This window comes from Ptiloglossa arizonensis, chromosome 10, assembly GCF_051014685.1.
Source record: "Ptiloglossa arizonensis isolate GNS036 chromosome 10, iyPtiAriz1_principal, whole genome shotgun sequence".
Classification (NCBI taxonomy): domain Eukaryota; kingdom Metazoa; phylum Arthropoda; class Insecta; order Hymenoptera; family Colletidae; genus Ptiloglossa; species Ptiloglossa arizonensis.
In genome coordinates this window covers 11573123-11593722 of record NC_135057.1, presented here as the reverse complement: position 1 = coordinate 11593722, position 20600 = coordinate 11573123, and the positions used below count along the sequence as shown (strand labels likewise).

At 44.7% G+C, this 20600-nt stretch overlaps 2 protein-coding genes across 3 annotated transcripts in view; one reads left to right on the top strand and one right to left on the bottom strand.

The window, feature by feature from the left end:
* Window positions 1–963: 963 nt before the first annotated feature.
* The window catches only part of LOC143152282 (sodium/potassium/calcium exchanger 4), a 24160-nt gene continuing 4523 nt past the window's right edge, over window positions 964–20600 (bottom strand). Inside the window, exons 2-10 of one of the 2 annotated variants that reach the window (XM_076322227.1) lie at window positions 7819–8089; window positions 5508–5729; window positions 5186–5373; window positions 4457–4604; window positions 4274–4375; window positions 4143–4196; window positions 3426–3635; window positions 3193–3294; window positions 964–1630 (exon numbers count right to left, since the gene is read on the bottom strand). In XM_076322227.1, coding sequence (XP_076178342.1) covers window positions 1296–1630; window positions 3193–3294; window positions 3426–3635; window positions 4143–4196; window positions 4274–4375; window positions 4457–4604; window positions 5186–5373; window positions 5508–5574 — 1206 coding nt within the window. In that variant the 5' untranslated portion in view covers window positions 5575–5729; window positions 7819–8089 and the 3' untranslated portion in view covers window positions 964–1295. Of the gene's footprint in view, window positions 1631–3192; window positions 3295–3425; window positions 3636–4142; window positions 4197–4273; window positions 4376–4456; window positions 4605–5185; window positions 5374–5507; window positions 5730–6620; window positions 6869–7818; window positions 8090–20600 lie in introns of those variants that run through there. The other variant, XM_076322226.1, reaches the window with a different exon arrangement.
* On the top strand, window positions 9463–19691 carry Zyd (sodium/potassium/calcium exchanger zydeco). Its single transcript, XM_076322228.1, has 8 exons — window positions 9463–9574; window positions 14548–14721; window positions 14942–15129; window positions 15263–15506; window positions 16629–16757; window positions 16960–17175; window positions 17273–17374; window positions 17901–19691. Exons 1-8 carry the CDS (start codon window positions 9526–9528, stop codon window positions 18242–18244), a joined length of 1446 nt encoding a protein of 481 aa, XP_076178343.1. The 5' UTR covers window positions 9463–9525; the 3' UTR covers window positions 18245–19691.

Sequence of the window (20600 nt, the reverse complement as noted above, 5' to 3'; positions counted from 1 at the left end):
CGCGGAGTTGAGAGAAACGGGGCACTTCCCTAGTGGAGTGGAGGCGTCGCTCGTTTTCTCTGGAATCGGACCCACTGAGGGGAAACGGGATAGACCTAGTAAGACCAACTCCACGGTTCGCGTCGCGTCTTTCCCAATTTTGCCTCATTTTTCCATAATGTAATTGCTCGGCAGAACTAAACCAGGAGATCGAAGGAACTTTGATTCCTTCCATCTCTGTGGTTTAGTAACTTCGTTTGTATTTTGCGTCAAGGGAGATCGATTGAACTTTGATTCCATCTATCTCTCTCCGGGTCTCTGCTCGCAGCAACCTCCACGTGGTGAGACCTGGTAATCGGTACTATTCGCGACGAAAGCAATTCTTCGTCGCGGGTAGTGCCGAGCTAATTGGCTGCGAATTTAGAATAATTAGTATGTAAGAAACAATTGAATATCTTAATACAAAACATTGTTGTGACGCCCATTAAGGTCTTAATACTTTTCTCAAATTTAAGAATATGAATGTCAGTCTAATTCGTTTCAATAAATTCATTAAGTGTAACATTATCCCTTCACCTAATGCTGAATACTAAGTAAAAAGAGGCGATCTGCAAGTTTCAACTTGCGGAATTTTTTGAGGATGACATGATTTCCTACATGATTCTTGATGTCAGGAGCACATGATATGCGAGGAAGTGGCTCGATTTCACGGATTCTTAGAAATGACGTCAAATTCCGAGAATTTCCGCGAATTAAAATTTTGCGGGAATTTTGAATGAATTTCTGAAGCTTTGCTTAAATTTTTCGTTGATTTCAAGACTTTGGTATCAGGAGAGCATTATAGTCGAAGTGGTATTCTTTTTCTGCAAATTTTCCTATGATAATAATAATTATCAAATTATAATTTGTTGTTAATAATAATTTGTTAATGATAAATCATATATTCAAGTTTATTAAAAATATTCCACACGTCTAATGTAGATATATACATACTTGTTTACATACATACGCACGCACGCGCATTCATGCATACATATATACATGCGGAGTTCATACATACACAAACAAAGACGGACGTGCGCACGCGCGCGTTTAAGAAAATCAATTCAAAGCCTAAATAACTGTTCGCGAGTACATAACGGTGGTCATTTTAGTCGAGTATTGCACCGGGCATATCAACGGTGCGATGCAACGTGTCAGGAATAAAAATTGTCATCATAATTTGATGTAAACAGCACGATCCGTTCGAAATGTCCTGTAAGTACCACCAGTGGGTAAGTGGTAAATTGATTTGCGAGCGTTTGGCTGGCCGAATGTCAGTCAACGCATGTTGGCAAATTAACCACGAAGAACGTATTAAGCTCAAGGATAGAAGCAAACACCAAGAAAATGGCGTACATTATGAGACAGGCGATTCCAACGGATTTGGTCAATTTAAATTTACCGACCACGAGGGAGATGTAAAGAACAGCGAGAGTGGAAAATAACGATATAGAACTGTAAACGAGTCCCTGCGAATTGATTTGCACGGAATGCTGGTTGGGCACTTTGGGGAACAGTGCTGCTTTCAGGAACCAAGGCAGTCCGAGACAGAGCAGAACGTCGAACACGTTCGAACCTATCGAGTTGCTTATGCCCATAGATCCGTGTCCTGAAAATAACCAAAAATTATAATTAAATAATATCGATAGAATTATGCGACTATTCGAGCCGTAATTTTATTATCGCGCCTATTAGACCCGAGAATATTATTCAGCAATTTCGACCACAACCGGGTCATTTTGGAAACGATGGAGTATAATGCGAGTTTCCGTATTGCAATGAAAAAGAAACGGAACAAATAAAGAATATACAATTTGAAAGACACCAACAATTATACATTGTTATAATTATATATAGTTATAATCTTCCTGTTCGTTCGTTAAGCCTTGGAGCTGCACCTTCTCCATGATCGATTATTATACATTTTTTATTCAAGAGGGGCTCCGGTTAAAATATTTCGTCCACTCGAATACGTATCTAAAATTGACAATTATAATTCTGAAAAGCACACTTTGAGTTACTTGAGGAAATCACATTTGCACTGGTCAAATTCGAGGAACTTCTTTTGCACTGTTCTCAATCCTGACACATACTTCTATTCATTTTACGCACAGTTTCGAGATTCCTCGAATTTTTATCACGTATCGTTCCTCGACTCGTCGATTCGATCGCGTCGCATTCAATTTATCGCGAAACGTGTACCGTGAAAATAAAAAATAAAATAAAAACAGAACCGAACAAAGAGTAAAACTCGTTGGTCGTTGGTATTAATTACGGTCGAACGTCGATGAACGGAGTTTGAAAGAAACGATTCCAAGATTGGCCAAATTTGATAATAGTCGCGATAGTGTCACGTGCCGCGCTACGATAACCCAGTCTTCTCACGATAACATTATCGCGATCGTTACTCGCCAGTTGAGTAAGTGTGTTCGATAACTGGTGGTACAAGGAAACGGGGGGTGATTTTACGCGGAAAAGTGAGTGAAAAATCTGGAATAACGTTTTCTCGTACGAGGCTCGGTTCTCGAGAAAATCTACTTGAAATATTTACCGGGTACCATCGTTACTTTTAACGTATACGTGAAAATACCAAAGAAATAAATCGTTCGATTCGAAAGTTTGCGTATTACGACGGGAATGATTTTTCCTCAAGGTCATATTTCCCGAGATTTTAAGGTCGTCGATGTTCTTTCAGGCTGAATACTCTTATCTTTGTAACGTAATAACCGAGCTCAAGACGGATCCAATAACCACGAATCAAAGATGCGTTTCACAATATTTGTCCTTGTTTAGAAAACGCAACGGATTTTGTTATTATTTCGTTAACTTTGTACACAGAAAATGTTCAAAGTGACCCTCGACTAAATTCGAGAAGCTTGTAGATTCGAAAACATTGCTTATAACGTAGAGCTCCACTCTATCGTAAGAATCACCGAAAGACAGAAAAGCGTGTACGTCTACGCAAACTTTTCTTCTTATTTTTTTCACTTGCGTCCACATGTTTTGGTACAACCTGTATATATTATTTCTCGATCGTTATTATCGCGACGATTCGCAGTAAGTCACGGTCGACGGTGTGTATACGGTGTTGAAACAATTTATTTCAACCGATACATTCTTCTGTAACGAACGCCGCGAGTAAACGAGCACTTAAAAAGACAAGGGAATTACCTTGATTCGCGACGATAACGCTCGACACAGCCTCCGGTACGCTCATTCCTGCCGCAAGAAAGGTCAATCCCATTATGGAGTCGGGGATCCTGAACGTATCGCCTGAAATAATGATCGATCGTCACGCGACGCTGCGAAAACAGAAGTTCCGACCGCTCCTCGTTCGTTCCCGAATGAATCGTTCGATGAATGGGGAACCGGACGAAAAAAGAAACCAAGTCAAAATTGTGTACCGATCACGGTGATCACCCATCCGACAATGTACGAAGTGCTCGCGATCCAAACGATGCACATGGTGAATGTTACGGGGTACCACGATTTCAAGGAATTTCTCCGACAGTCTGGTATCGTGATCAGGAGTATGAAATTGATCGGCCAGGTTATCACCCACCACAATCTCTCCAACATCGGTTCTGGCCAGCTCGTCATGTTCACGATCTCGACTGAAAAGAATTTGACGAATTTGAAAAAAAAAAGAAAAAGAGAGAGAGACAGAGAAAGAGTTCATCGTGAAAACCTTGAAATGCGTGTGCTTGCAAAGTTCTAAGATAGGTACAGATAAGTATACTAGCGTCTCTTAACGCTGTGTTCTCTTTCTCGCGTTTATGCCATATTTTCGTACCAGCGTTTCTATTTGCTTTTTATACAACGAGCAAAATAATTTTTGCAATCGAACGAGTCGAAGAATGGTACGAGCCCGGGAATCAGATTTCGAGGTATTTGAGAAAACAATTGTTCGCGCTTGTTAAATTTGAAGCTTCTTTTGCACCGTTCTTGGTCCCGGTGTAGTTCTATGTGTTTTGCACAGAGTTTTGAAAATGTCCAATTGTTTAAAAGTGTCTAATTTTGGACACGTATCGTTCTTCGACCAATCTTTGCGCGAGTTTCGTAGAAGCAATTACGCATTTAAGGTTTAACAATACGTTATACGAAGTATAGTAATTATTTACGCGACTCGTCCACTTCCCCGGACTCCAACAGCTTGATGTCCGAGTGTTTCATGTCTGAAAAATAAAAAGTTGCGTATCAATTTTCAATTTTCTTTTTGCAACGTCGACGCAACGAGGAGAGTGTTACTTGCCACTATCGATCAGGGGGCTCTCTTCGGATAGATTTTTGTACTTTTTCCTCCTGCACGTCAAACGTTGGAGAAACTCGTTGATGGTGCGATTGAAACACATTACTGAAACGATGCAAACGGATATGGTTACTAGTCTGGTTCTCGATCGTGAACGATTCGTCGAACGATTTACCAAGTACGTACTCAAAATGTATAGAACGTAGAAAAAGATGAGGATCAGCGCCTCGTACCACTCGACGCGGCCGTTCCGCAGCGAGAAAATTAATAACCCGACCGTAATCGTGTACGCGATGGTGTCCCGCGTTACGGGCCACCAGTCCAGGCTCAATACCTGCGAATAAAATTTTCTTTTTTCTCAACGATTCTCCATTTTCCTCTCGCTTGTCTCTGCATTTGAGAAAGAAGCACCGCTTTAAATCGACGAAGACGTCACGCATTAAATCGTACCAACGAATAAAGAACTTTCGGCTCTTTAAAAAAATAAACAAACTACCGATCTAATTTTCGAGCAAACGACAAGAGCGTGGAATCGAAATACAGAAGAAAAAAATACTTCTGGTTAAATTCGCGATACAATTCTCGCGATAATTACCACATATGAAGTACCTCAAGTAACAAAGGCCCACACGATCGCAAAGTACGCGTTTCTGGCGAATAGTGTAACGTTCGAAAAACTCGAAAAAAATAAGAAGAGGTGAGTATTACATTTTTTTGTCACCGGTTCGCCCCTTTTGAAACGAACAATTTTTATGTGGTTGAAAAGAGAGATATTTGAGTGTAGTCTTTGACCGAGACACCGTATATTTAAACATCCAGGATCGGTTACGAGTGGGACAGATGTTATCGTAAAGAAATTAACCAATGATTCGGGAGGAAGATTTGGGCGATTGAAAATTTTGCGAACGGTCTCACCTGATTCGCGAATAAACCGCAACAGGCGGGCACAGCCAATACGTTGAAGACGGCGGAACCAACGATCGTGCCGACGCCCAAGTCTCCTTCCGTGACGAAAGTTCCTACGACGTTGATGAACAATTCCGGGCTGGAGCTGGCCGCCGCCATTATGGTCGCTCCTGCGACGTCCTCCGTCACGTTGGTACCTGGAAACCGTACACGTAATTCTCTCGACTCGGTTCCCCAATCTACGCGATAAGAGCTCGCGATCGAAACTCGGACAGCCGATTTTTACCGAACAACCACATCGTCGAACGGAAAAATCATAGAAACAACTCACGTTCGCAGATCTTTTGTAGAGACGGCACGAAGAAGTCGTCGCAAACAATGGCCAGCAACAGGAACATGTAAATCGCTATAAGAAAATGTATCACTATCAGCCCCGATTGTCGTTGCTGCCGCGTTAGACCATCAGAAGGGAACTCTTTGATCGCTGGTGGAGTGCAATTGATTGCATCTGGTGCCAGGGTAACAGGCTCTAATTGCAAGAGCTTGCGAAACCCTTGAAAGAGAGAAATTCTCGTCAATCCTTGTGGCCTATTTAACAACGATACGGGAGAGGAGAAAGGAACAAACGAAGTCGTTCGAAAACAAGTTGGAAATAACTGGAAATATATATATATATATATATATTTTTTTTTTTTTTCGACGTGTAACAATACGATGAAGAAGACAAGAAATGGAATGGTGGAGAAAGGTACTCGAATTCTTCGCGAGGAAATAAAAATGGAGTCGGAGGGGAAGGTCGCGCGGAAGAAACCTCGAAATTTTTGCGATGCCGTGCACAACAATTCGGGGTGGTGAAAAAATCGAGTCGAAGGGAAGAGGATTGTTCCAAACGTCTGGAAAATTCTTTTTCACCGCCGACAACACGAGGAAAGAAAAATGGATGCCCAAGGGAATGCTTCCAGTCCGTTCGTGCATCGTACTTTTGTAATTTGTTGACCACGAGATAGGTGTATAAATCGCGACGTAGATGATACCAGATATTATACAATAAGCACGTTACGTAATGATTCATTCTAAAATTTTCGTATCGCGATATATGTGGATGTAATACGCGTTCTTTCTCTCGTTCCACGCACGTCGTACGTACACCGCCTTACGTGCACACATTGTGATCGCGTTTCTCGAACGCTTCTACGCGTGTAATTGTCGTTTTATTCGTTATCGCTGGTCGTTAATAGTGCGTTCGTTCGCTGGAACCGGACGCACGAAATCGTTCGCGGTATGCGAACGACCACCGAGCGCTCGAGTTGCGAAAAACATTTTCGCGAACTCCGTACTGGTTATGCGTGTCTCTCTGGCTACGTTACGGACGTGTACGTGTATTTGAATAGAAATCGTACGAACAGGGATGAAACACTCGTGGGATTGAGAAAACGAAACTTACGCGTGTCCGTAGGTTTCACCGCAGTCTCCGCGCTGTTTGGAAGAAACATGGCTAACGCGTTTACGAAAATCAAGTATATCGTCGGTACGACGATCATGCAGACTAATTTATAGCCCAACATTCGGCCGTGCTTGCGCGCCATTGTGTTAATTAATTGTCTCTCGATTTGGATCGGTCGATTGGTAGCTTTTCAGTGAATCGGGTCAACGATGCGACGACGTCTCGTTCCGTTTCGATACTGATTTCGATTCGCGTTGTCGAACGGCACAACACGTCGATATTTTTCGTTTACGGCCATTATCGGTCTCAACTTTACACTGATAAGATACTACACAAAGCCGAGTACAAGACATCCCTTCGTTTGATAATCTATGGAAAGGTAAGTGTTCCCGCTACTGGAGCGCCAATAATTAAACACGCGCGCGTTGTATCGTCGTCGATCGTGAATCGTTACCGATTTCAAACGCGGAGAAGACACGTTTTGTATCTATCGTCGTCGGATACTAGATACTAGAGATACCAGAGATACCAGAGCGAACCGCAACGTGGTTTTTCAAGTTCAGAGAGGACCGAAACGATACCGTGTTGCGCGGCCGAAATTAATACGCGAAAATTTTAATTTTCCGCGAATTTGGGTCGAAGGTAGCCTTAAAACCGGGTGAAAATTGGTAGCAGGTGGAAGTTTAATTAAAGCGTGGCACGAAGATACTGGATCGAGGAATGCCGAGAGATACGCCTAACCGCGGAGATCGTTTTACCAAGACGAAGGTCGAAGGCAGCTGAAAATTAGTAGAACAAAGCCACTTATCGAAAAGTTATTTTAAAGTACGGCTCGAAGATAAAAAAATATTGACGATACATGTCCGAGATCTATCGAGAGATACGCCTAACCGTGTAAAATGTTTAATCGAGGCTTAGGACGAGCGTACAAAATATTAATTAGATTGTTGCACGTTCGGGGAACGATGAATTGGTTTTTTTCGAAAAGAAACTTGCGCGGTTAATTCGGTCGAGTGTAATTTATCGTTTCTATTATTTTATCGGGACAGTAGAACCTTGAAAGTTGCGCGAAAACATTGTTGCTTAGCAACGAGCAAAGTTGGAGGTGGAAGGGACAACAGTGGCCAATGGTGGCGGTCGATACCGTGTAAGTAGGGTTGTTTCTTCGTCGATTGGTTACCTCGATTATTGCACGCACCTCGATGCTTGCTCTATGGTTCCATCTTCTTGCAATTGTCGAAGTTCTATCGTTTTATTCTTGCTACTCCATTTTCGATGCTTCGACGATTTCTTCACGATTTGCTCGTTTCGTTTATTTATTTACCTTCTTCTCCTGTTCCTCGTAATCGCACCAGCATTCATGCTACTCGGTTCGCAGCGATACATCCACGAAACAGTGACTCACAAATTTGTACGCACGGAGATAACATACTTAATCACCTGGATAACGTATCGCATCTTTCGTCAAACTGTAAAAAGTAGATAATTACAAAACATTGTGGGTGTAAGTTAATACGTTTGCTACCGTGCATTATTTACCGTAAATCGTGTTTTTTTTGGTTTTTTTTTTAATTATTCCTGTTGAATCCTTATCGATAAGTTTTCCGTACAATATTCTACGAATTAATCTTTACTCTATACTTAACGAAAATAACGTCGAGTTTAGAATATACGTAAAAAATCGTGTAAAGTTACTTTCCTTCTGTTTACGTTTTTTAAAGCTAGAGACGATTGCAAAATTATTTTTCAATTCAAACCGCGATATGTGTATAAAACTGTCCCATAGATTTTCCAAATATTCCGAATAATTTCAAGAGAAAAACAGCTCGACGGTTTTCGGTGCACTTCGAACGAGGTTTGGAATACTAACGAAGCCTAATCCGTTAATCGAGGTCCATAACTCGTAGAAGAATAATTCCAATAATAAGGCAAATAGTTGTAATTACAGATAATAGCCGTAAATCAAATAAAAAACCCACGCGTCCTCAACCACCAGCTACGATGCGCGTGCGTTAAAGTCGCATAACTCGGTTCGTTCCCCGAATTCCAGCTACGAATTTTAGAAACTCGTTTCTTTCACGTTGTTTCTCCGCTACGAACAAACGAATCGAAACGTAAATTAGTAGACGATAAATCAGTTTATCGATCGGGCGCAACAATCTCGAAACCGGGGTTTGGAAAAACGAAGAAAATCGACCTGCGATTAAAAATATTCCATCTTTTTTGGCTTTTCTCCGTCTCTTCTCAAATCGATCCAAAGAATAAAAATACCAGTGGATTCGCTCTCTAGATAAATATCGTCGTACGATTCGATCGGTCGAGTAGCTTTTGGAATGCACACCGTGAAATATATAGTTCCTTTCGAGAGAAAAAATTTTCCAAATTTCGTCGCGCGCGTGGAATCGACCGATTGTCGAGTTCTGTCCGCTCGGATCGGTTCGGGACGACGTTCTCGTGTGCCGCGATCGACGAAATGCGATCGAACGAGGAAAAATGTCCGATTTTTCGTTCAAAGATTTCCAAGAAAGCCTCGAGCCCCCTTTTGAGAACGATTTTCATCGTCGAAAGGAGAGAGAGACGCCCGGGTTTCGCGCAACCGGCCGTCTCGCGCAATTGGATCATAGAAGCAACCGAATGCAGAAAGAATGCGAAGAAAAAAAAAAGGAAAAAAAAAAAGAAAAACAGCTCGGCTCGTCAAGTGGTCGGAACGAAATACACACACACAGGCCGGCGACGTTCAATTTTCGAGGAAGCCATAACGACGATTAGTGCAATGACGATTTCGCATTTTGACCGCGGCACGATTCAGCAGGCGCGATGCGCGAGAGATGAGAAGAGAAGAGTCAGAGGGAGGGGCGATTCCAACAAACGCTGCCGGACTTCGGAGTAGTTGTTAATGTAGTATATGTGTGACAACGGGATTGACAACATGGATACGTCTGACTTAGGAGGAGGTTCGTTCGAATATATTTTTGCAATATTATCGGAAACCAATGAGCACCGCGGCGCAATACGGGAACAGTTTGTCGATCGGGACGATCAGGTGAGGGTTGTGTTTCGAGGTTCGTGACAGGTAGAAACCTGGATAATATTAAAAAGTGGGAATTAAAGTATCGAACAACGCGAGGAGGAGGTGGTGGAGAAGGAGAAGGTGGAGGAGGAGGTGGCTGAGGAGGAGGACGAGGAGGAGGAGGATGAGGACGAGGTGGAGGAAGAGCGGGTGGAGGAGGAGAATGATGGAAGGTGGAGGAAGGTGCAGGAGGAGGAGGAGGAGGAGGAGGAACAGCAGGATGGAACCAGCCACCAGCATCAGCGAGCAACAACAACAGAGGAAAGAGTAGACGAAGATAGAACCTAGAGGAAAAGGCTTTGGGAGGTGGAGGAGGTGTACAGGAGGAGGTGACCCCCCGGAGGAGGTGGAACCATAGGGAGAACCGAAGAAGAATGGCAAAAGATTCGTATGAGGCGAGAGATAAGAGAGATTTTTCGCAAAAATGGTGCATCTTGAATCGTTGAAGGATCGAGCGAACCAGGTGTGTCGTGCGGCGTTGCGTATTATATCGCGTAACTGGTACTTGTGATTCGGTTCGTCGACGAATCGTTTTTTTTTTCCTTACCTCTTTCTCTTCTCGCACGGAAAGCGGGGGTTTTTTTTTGCGATCGAGAAGACTCGCACGCGAAACCCGGGGGTAATAAAACCGAAAAGAAAAACCAGAAAAATAGATCAAATTCTTTCGCGTCGTCGCGGAGCGAATTCAATAGACGTCGTTTCGCAACCGTTCTCTGTGGTTTAACGATGGAAGGATTTCACGCGAATCGAAGGTATTTCCATAGGTTGGTCCGAATAGCTTAATCGGTCGACAAATTGTACCCGATTCCCTCTCTCCGTGTCGTTGTAACAACTTCGCGTTTCTTTCCGTCTCGTGCACGATATTCCTACGATGTCTATTGGTAATTTATCAACGGGTATATTTCGATGTTCTGCGATCTACGTGCGTCGGGAATCGGTTCGAAAATCGTATTATCGATGTCAACGATTAATCAGCTGGTCGGTGAGTACACAATCGTATTCGCGAAGATCGTGGAATTCGTAACACGTACACCGGTCGGGGGTTGCGACTCGTATCGTTCGAATTTACAATCGAGAAGCAGACGCGTCGCTTTTGTAAAAATTTGAAAAAGTATCGTCGTCGCGAAATCGTTAGGGGAGATTACGTTCGAAATCGTTGCAGAATTAATTCTCTCTGCGCATCGCCGTTCTTAACGAGAGGCAAATTCAAAGGTGGATCCGACACGAAAACAGAGTCGAGTAGGATGCAAGAAATGAATCGAAAAGATTCGAGGGAGAATCGTTGCATAAGAAACGACGGCTCGTCGTTTGTGTTACGATGAAGAGGACGAAGAAGAAAAAAATAGAAAAGAAACACAGAGAAACGTCGAAGCGCTTTTGCATCGTGGAAATTTAATAAGACGACCCCTTTTGCCCCGGGTATCAGCGCGAATCGCGAACCACGGAGAGCGGTATTAGCGGAAAAACGACGGGATGTCAATGATACGTAATAGTCGGTCGAGTGCAAGACTCGAGGATTAACGAGCGAGATCGTTATAATTGCCGAGAGACCGCTGAAAGAAAAATCGCGGGGTCGGTTCTCTGTATACGTATTTCTCTCTCCTTTTTTTTTTTTTTTTTTTCATTTTCTTTCCGTTCGTCGCGCGTCGTAGATCGCGATCAACGACGAAATTGCCACCGAACGACCGAGTAAAAATCATCGAGGTCTTTCCAAACGATGCACGGAGCAACGCGTGGGCGGTTCGATTGATCGCTAATTGACCACCGACGATTAACGATCGACAACCGAGCCGATGACTGCTCGTTTGTTTCCAACGGGACGAAACCGTTCGACACCGAGTGGCCAAGCCACGTTACATCCAGTTTATACGACGTACATTAGACATGAATGGCATCTCCTCTGCCAACTTGAATGAGAGCAATTTAACTTCTTTAGGTTGCTTAATCGGTAGGAAGTCACATCAGCTATACAGCTGTATAACCTGTACAAGACACCAATACGTGCATCGTTCGCTTCGTTACGTCGCCAGTAAGGAAATCATAGGAGAAAAATCACCGAGAGAACTCACGTACGAAAAACAATGGACACGCGGAAAGTACGAGGAGTCGGGCCGAACTACGTTGATTTTCGTTCGAAACGGCTCGCAAAACGATCATCGTTCGAAACAGTTCGAATTTTCGATCGTTACGACGCGCGTACCACCGTGCTGGACATTATTGGAAAAAGAATATTAAACATTGAAAATGAACGCGGTACTTACGCGGGAGAGAAAAAAGTGATCCTCGGTACACGCTTGAAAAGAACGCGAAAAAATACACCAATCGTTGAACCGAGCTCGAACCGAATACATACGATCGTTACATTTCGTTTAGACTGTAGTTTCAATTTTTCAGCGCGCGAAACGCAAAGGAATTAAATTTCGAAAGAAATTTCCGCTTACTTTCGTAACCGTATTCTTTGCGAATTTCCCGCGGAGTTTGGTAACTGTCCCCCTGTCTTTTCGTCACAAATGTCCGTGACAGTTGAACAGAATACGTATGTATTCGTTCGAGCGATCGCGAGTAATTAAAAATCGTGTTTCGTCTCGATTTTACGTACACGCACGGTCGCATTACGGAAACGTTGCGTGTCTCTCGCTATTGGAGAACCATTGATACAACGTTGGCAAGAAGGCTCGCACGAAAACACGTCTCGAGACAGTTCCCTCGCTCGGTCCCGTAGCCTAACCGTTAATGAGCGATGATCGACGAGGGTAATTCGTTGCGAAGAAATTCGACGAAAGCACGGTTGTATCGTAACGAGTTCTTTAAACTTGAAGCAATGGGCTACCTTAACGAGGCGTTTCCTTCTTGGCCTTGTGTATAATATTTCATCGTTGGCTTATCGTCGTTGCAACGTGGTTTGGGTGCTGCTTTTCACCGCGGTGATACGAAAATACGATTCGAACTTTGCGCGTATTCTTGAAATAACAAAAAAAATTACCGACAAAATTCCCCTGCGCTTTGAAATTTTCCAAACCATCGAATTTTTTCGCGTGTTTTTCTTTCTTACCTCTCGTGGATAAATTTTGGGAAAAAAATGAAAGAAAATGCACATTTGTCGAGAGAAACTAGACCGCCATCGGGGGAACGGTCGCAACGACCGCTCGGCGATTTGTCTTTGAGTGCGCGTGGGAATGGTTTCCATTGAGTAGCTTCGTGGAAATGAGAAACAAGCCGCCTCCTGGATTTCGGTAGTCGTGAGATTTTTATATCCGACGCAGCACCGTTTATCGCGGCGATTGGCCCACTTGCGTAATCGAGGCCGCGTGTTTCTCCGTTTAGCCACCGTGTTGTGCTTTTCGTTCGTAAACATCGACCTGGATTACGGATTGGGTATCGACCAGAGGAAATTATTACAAAATTGTGTCGTTAACTCGCGTACGTTTCGTCCTCTCGCGTCTTCTGCGAATGTTCGAAAACATTACGCGCTTATCACGAACCCGAAGCGTTCTTCCTCTCGACGGTTCGAGATCTTTAAAAATATCATCGCTTAAAATTGTACGCCAGCGATCGGATTTCTTCGATAAAATATACAAATTGTACTTAACGTGCGAAAATCATCTAAGATCCTACAGGAAATTATATTTTTTTAAAAATCCATATGCCAACTTATAAAGTATTCTTCGTACATTGGTGTATGGTTCTCGAACGGTACAATTTTTATACAAATCGGACGAATTTCTAGCCGTGTTTCGTGTAATAATCACGATCCTGTACGTCAGCCTTCCCTAGATGTTAATATTCTCGTTTAGTACGGTTTTCGTGTTTTGCAAGAAAAATCGATCGAGATGTAAACGACAGTCGTTGCGTACACACTCGTGCTGCACGAACCGAGGAAATTCGGAAGCATTGGTTGCACCAGCTTCCGTTGTGGAGGAGGGGCGACGGGTCGAGAAAGACCCGTCAGGGTCAAACCAGCTACTTTTCATCGTGGTTCGTCGGATTGTAGCTCCGTTCTAAAAGCACCGGTGTTTATACGACGCGAGTCGAGCCAACGTAAATCGCGAGGCTTCGTGCGCGTTTTAACGATAGATTTGACTCGAATTATCGACGGAGTCCGCACGACACACACGAGCAACCGTTTGTCGAGCCATGGGCGATCGTTTATCTTCGAGTGTAATTGTTGACGAGTGCAAGCCGCGATAGTAATCATCGTCATCATCGGTCGTCGCGGGGCAAGTTCTAACCGCTTAAGGTTTTAGCTATCAGCTCCACGAACGCGAAACTTTACAGCGAATACGTACGTATCCGGCTGGATGAACGACGAAGGTCAGTGAACTGATTATGTTTGTGCTCACCGTGTACGATGAGCGAATGTGACCAACTATCCGTGATTCGTAATCACCGAGTGAAGTGTGCGTACGACGTTTGTGTTCAAGTGCGCTCTGCCCAGCTACCGCGAGCAAGGTCGTCGAAACTTATGCAACGGGCTTGCCCAAAATCGACGGAACGAATACGATGCAACGCGGCGAAGAAAGGGACACACGACCGTATCGATCGATGACGAACCACGCGCAATCTCGACGTCATCGACGATCGACGTTTCGAGACGGGGGATGAAGAACTGGAGCATCCCTTCGATGATCCTCGAGTACACCTCTTGCACCTCCGTTCTCGGATCCACGAATTTTTCAAATCGATCGATTCTTCTCCCAACGAACATCTTTTTCTATATATACATACACATATACATATACATATACATATATATATATATATATAAATATATATATATAAATATATATATGTATATATATAGTTTTCTTTCTTTTTTAAATTCCTTGTCACATTGTTAAAAGTTTCACTTCGTTCTAGGTATAAATTGTACACCCCCGGCGATAGAAGATTTCCCACACGATCTTTTCGACGAGAAGCAAAGGCAAGGCGGAGCTGTCGTCGTACACGTGATCGTTTCGCTTTATCTATTTATCGCGTTAGCAGTAGTATGCGACAAATTCTTTGTTCCCGCAGTGGAAAAAATTTGTCACGGTAAGAAATATCCATCTTCCTTTTCTCTCTACGTTGATTTCTTTTTTGCGAGAGCTTTTTGGCTCGACAGACTCGATCCTACGAACCCACCGTAGGGGCTGTTCGGCTGCTCTCTCTTTTTCTCTGTGTCTCTCTCCGTCCGTGGAGAATAGAAAAGAAACGATCTGTTCCGTATCACGGAAACGGCTGCCAATATCGAGGGAAATTCTTGAAATTTCAGCGCTCTCGATGTCCAAGGACGTGGCGGGCGCTACATTCATGGCTGCGGCAACGTCGGCACCGGAATTGTTCGTGAACGCGATCGGTACGTTTATCACCGAAGGTGACATCGGTGTCGGGACAATAGTAGGTTCGGCTGTATTCAATATCCTCGCTGTGCCAGCCTGCTGCGGCATTGGCGCCGGAATGGTAAGTTCTTTTTTTTCTTTCTTTATTTATTTTTCTCCTGAAATCGAAACCTTCAAGTTTCTCGGAGAAGGGGGGAAAAGATCGTTCGATTGAAACGCGAAAACGGTTCACGTATGTCGATCGATGTGCACAGGTAGTTCCCCTGGACTGGTGGCCGGTCAGCAGAGACTGTCTCGCTTACGGCGTCACGGTCGCCATTCTGATATGCATCATACACGACGAGCGAGTCGAATGGTACGAGGCGTTGGCGCTGGTGTTACTGTACATTGTCTACATAGCCGTCATGTACTGGGACAAATCGTTTCAACGGTGCACACGATTCCGTACGCACAACGTCGACGAACCGTCGTCACCGGACGACCACCGACTCGCCGCGGGTGAGAAACCAACAAGTCCACTCGACGAACACAGAATCGTCCGTACTAAATATAGTGGGTGGAACGAATATAGCGATCGGGCACGCTCGAGAGCGGCGAAGGTGTACCTTGACTGTGCGCTAACCTCCGAATCTGCGTTTTCGCACCAAGGTGCCGCACACAGGGCCGTACTCGACGGATTCGGAAGCTTTCATTTCGCGAAGAATTTCTCGTTTTTACTTTCGACGAGCGATTCCAAGGATCACGAGGATAGTACTGGGTTCGAGTTTGTAGAAGAACTGTCGTAGATTCTACGAGATCGCTGTATTCGGTCCGCGTGTTACACCAGAGTAGAAAAGATCGAATGTGGAAGGAATCTGAGGGGTGTTGGGTCTTCGAGAAGCTTCGAGAAAAATTACTTAACTTTGTCCATATTCCACTTACACGTGATATAATAAGGAGGAGTGAAAGTTAGTTGTACAAGGAACGAGCGAGAAAAAATTGTTTAACGTGTTCCCTTATTCGTGCTGTACGCGCGATGAGAAAAGAAAGCAATCCTGCAAGGAGCTTCAACGGTACCTAGTCAGACGTTCTAGTCAGCCTCCATGTTCCCCCTGTTCGCGGTATCGCCTCCTTCTTAGCCAGGAACGATCTTTCGATCTATCCTCTCGAGATGCTTCTCGAGCCAGAACTGTCTCGGTTTCGACCGAATCGATACCGCCTCGATATTTGTAATCTTACGAAACACGCCACGCTATCGAACACCATACGTAGATATAACTATAGTAACTGTTTTGTCAGCCCTCAACGTTCCCATTGTTCACGGTATCGCATTCCTCTTACCCAGGAGCGATCTTTCGATCTACCTTCTCGGGATGCTTCTCGAGCCGGAATTGTCTCGGATTCGACCGAATCGATATCTCCTCGGTATTTGTAATCTTACGAAACGCTACGCGTGCTATTGAATGCCGTACGTAGATACAATCATAGTAACTGTACGTGTGTACGTACGGGAACACCGCGCGTTTGTGTTCGCCTAATCGCAAGCTTCGCTCGTGTCTATCAACAATACGTGTTTACCTCTTTGGTAGAGAGATTATGCGAACAACGCGGCGATATCTTAATCGCTGATCTTCGTTTCAGAGGGCAGCACCGAAATTCGTTTGACGGGGTCCGCCAAAGTGCAACCGGCCGGCGATAATCAAGCAGAGCATATAGACGTGCCGTTACAGAACGGAGGAACGAAGACTCAAGAAGAGAATCCCGATCCAAGTGAGTTAAGAACTACGCCCGGTTTAAGCCCACCGTGTTCCCGTTTCGTGGCTTTACATATTTCATTGGCTTTCGTGGAATTACGCGTTCCCGGGTTTCGCGACGAACTTGAACGCGAGCCTACACCCTCGACATTGCCGGATATCCGATAGTTGGCAACCTCAACGGCATGTTTTTTTTTTTTCCTTTCTATGTCGGACAGATTACGAGTACGAGCTACTAGTTTGGCCAGCTCGAGCCGGATGGATCAGAAAAACCGCCTGGATCATGACATGGCCGATTCATCTTATATTCATGTGCACGATACCGGATTGCGAGAAGCCCCGTTTCAAGAATTGGTTCCCCGTCACGTTTCTCATGTGCATCATCTGGATCGGATCGTTGAGCTACGTAGTCGCGTGGATGATCACCATAATCGGTAAAGAAATCACCGACCACCGCGAATAGAAACTTTTATCGCGCGTGGAGAGCCAACGATTCCTTTTTTTTTTTTTTATTTCTTTTCCTTTTTTCAGGGGACACCCTGAAGATACCGGATTCCGTGATGGGTATCACTTTCCTCGCGGCTGGTACCAGCGTCCCGGAAGCTGTGTCGAGCGTCATAGTGGCGAAACAAGGTAAAGCGGGACGCGTATGTATAGCTCGTCGAATCGAAAAAGATCCCCGGGGGGAGTGGTCTGTGCGCGGTGGGGGTAATGATCGAGCGATCGCGTAGATTCGACACTGTTCGAAGGGGGTAAAGCATTTTTGAATTTGGAACAATCGAACGAGAATAAAGACATTCCATTGGTTAACCCGGTGGGAGAGCAATGACCGAATCGGTTCCCCCACCATGAGGATCTTTTTTAATTAGTCGAGCATACATGTAGCGATACATGTATAGCTCGACGAATTGGAAAAGATCCTCCGAGGAAGAGAAAAGAGAGTTTACGCTTGTCGGTTCATTTTCGATGAAACTAAAAATCGATGACTCTGCGAGATCGTCCTGTGAGAGAAGGGGGTTGGACCAACGTTCCCCCACGGTGGTGATCTTTTTCAATTCGTCGAGCAATACACATCGGTCGCAATTAACGGTTAATCCGTCAAGTCGAACCACAGCTCGCTCGTAACTGAAAGTTTCGATCGGTTTTGTTCCATATCCAGGACACGGCTCAATGGGTATCAGCAACTCGATAGGATCCAACACCTTCGACATACTGTTGTGCTTGGGACTACCGTGGTTAATTAAATCCTCGTTCTCGCCGACGCAGCCTGGAAAACATTACATCAGTATAAACTCCGGCGGGCTTGAGTACAGCGCCATATCGTTGTTGTCCACATTGATGCTACTCTATATTGCTTTTGCCTCGAATAAGTTTCAGCTCGATAGAAAAGTAGGCCGTGCCTGTTTGTGTATGTATGCCGTGTTCCTTATATTAGCCTCGTTGATAGAGCTCAATGTATTCTTCAGGGTAAACTTGCCCACGTGCCAGAGGACGGTCAAGTGATACGGGATCGAAAGTAGAAACGCTTAACGATATTCGATACGGTTTTAGTTGATCGTCGCACGTTCCGTAGAACTTGCGAGCAACACCGTGGACCGAAGAATACTGTTTTATATTACGCGAAAACTACTTCTTCTTTCTTCGTCTCGCCCTCTACGAGACACACTATCCACCTACCCCCTCCCCCTGAGGCTCCATTATGTCATGCCATCTTTTCTTCGCGGAACCAGGCCGGCACGGTCGATAAAATATCTTTTATCCGTCTCAACAAACAGCTTTGTCCCCTATTCTATTCATTTCCTCCCCCCACTGTACACGATTGTTTATTTTTTTTTTGTCTCCCTCTTCATTCTTCTTTGATCGCGATCGAACCGCTAACTTTCCACGTTTCCTAACATTTCGAACCCCTTTGGGTACACTTTCTTTTTTCGTCTTATCGTCGCGCTATTGCTCTTACTCGTGAACAGCGAATAATCTATAAGGATCGTGAAAAACATGATAAATAATGATACAGAAAACGCGGTGGTTACATCCTCTGGTAAAACGTAGAGACACTCGTCGACCATAATTTCTCGCGTGCGTGGTACGCATATAAATATATACATATATACATATTTTTGACATGTAAGATGCGCTTTGTATAAAAAGAAAAATGGGGACCGTGATCGCGCGATGTCGTAAACACGAGACACCCGGTATCGATGAAGCAACACGCGCGTAATCGAATTTACAATTTCATTCGAGGGTCAAGGGGCGGTAACGTAACGAAATAAATGAACGAATAATTTAGCAAATTGCGCGAAGACGGTCCCATCGATGATGTAACACGCACGTCGATCAAATTTATAATTTACACGCCGTACGGCGCGGTAGCGAGAACGCCGTAATCGAGTGCTAACAAAAAAAAAGTAACAAAATACAAAATATCAAAAAAAAAAAAAAACAAACAAAAAGAAAACAAAAAAAAACAGAGCTAGAAACAGGCAAATCGGCGCGCTGTAACGAAACTGCATATACGTTCGATCGTACGATAGCGTAGAAAAGACTGCCGTTTCGCGAACGTATCGCCTAACCGCACAAATGCATCGATACGTAACGCTCGTTCCGCAAGCGTCGTCCACCGTCGGGACGCGAACAATCACGATATCTACGAGAGAAAAAACAGAAAGAAAACGAGGAAAAAGAAAAAGAGAACAGAAAAATCGCGCCGAAACGATTCACGCGCCGAAGTCGTTCGCCGACGACGCCCCGAACGCGCAAACAAAAAAAAAAGGAATTAAAAAAAAGGAAAAGAAAGACACACACCCGCACACGACACACGCATACACACACGTACCCATTCGTGTTACGATACAGGACTCAGAAATCGACGTGTACCGAAATTCGCCGCAGAGTGTATATTTAGGTAATCTACGAACTTAACGAGTTTAATAAAGTACTGTAATAAGTTATTAAAGAAGAAGTTATCGATCCTCTAAGCGCGCGAGCGCGCGCCTGCACACACGCACACACCATCGTATGCATATAAACGTTTCGGAACGTACATAGCGAGCGTCTTAGCCCTCGATAGACGCGCGCGGTTTAACCCTCCGCGTTCCACGACAAACAAAACCGGCTACTCGCGCCAGATAATCGAGAAAAGTTGCGGACGGGAGAGTTTCGACGTGTTCGCGCGCGTCGGCAATTGTAATCAATGTTTTCGAGACCTTTGGCACGATTTCAACCGAGTGTCTGCTGTTCGTACCCGAGAAGGGAATGCGATCGCCACGCGTCGCAGACTCGTTTCAGTGAGGAGCAGAGACTCACGTCGGGACAGCGCGGATTTTCCTCACAGGTAGGTAGAGAGACCAGGATACGTCGTAGTATATTTTGCGTTTATCCACCTCGCGAGTGTACTACAGAGATGGGGGAGGGGGATTATTCGAGAACGTTCGAACTGCAACGAGACATCGTCGCGCATCGTCGAGGTACACTCGAGAAAAAAGTTAAAAAAAAAGAATAAAAAAAAAACAGAGAGAAACCCAGGCGAAAAGAAAAGAAGTCCCCTCTCGGACGTTCTCGCGTGTCCTACGCGGTGGACGACGAACGTAGGCGACGTGTCAGGGGGTGGCGTGTGACAGAGGGTGATGTGTAACGAGAAGGGTCGGCGTAGCCGGGTCGGGGTGGCAGTAGGTCGAGCGCGTACTAGGTCGGTAGGTCGAACAACGTGGGCGGTCATAAACGGTTCAGGAAGGGGTCAGTTGCACGTCAGCACGCCGGATCCGCAATGCGGCGTTGTCGCGCGAGAACGATGTTGCCCGTTCGCGTTTTCGATTCCGCTCCGTTTCGCGTTACGTACGAGACACCCCGGGTTGCGATT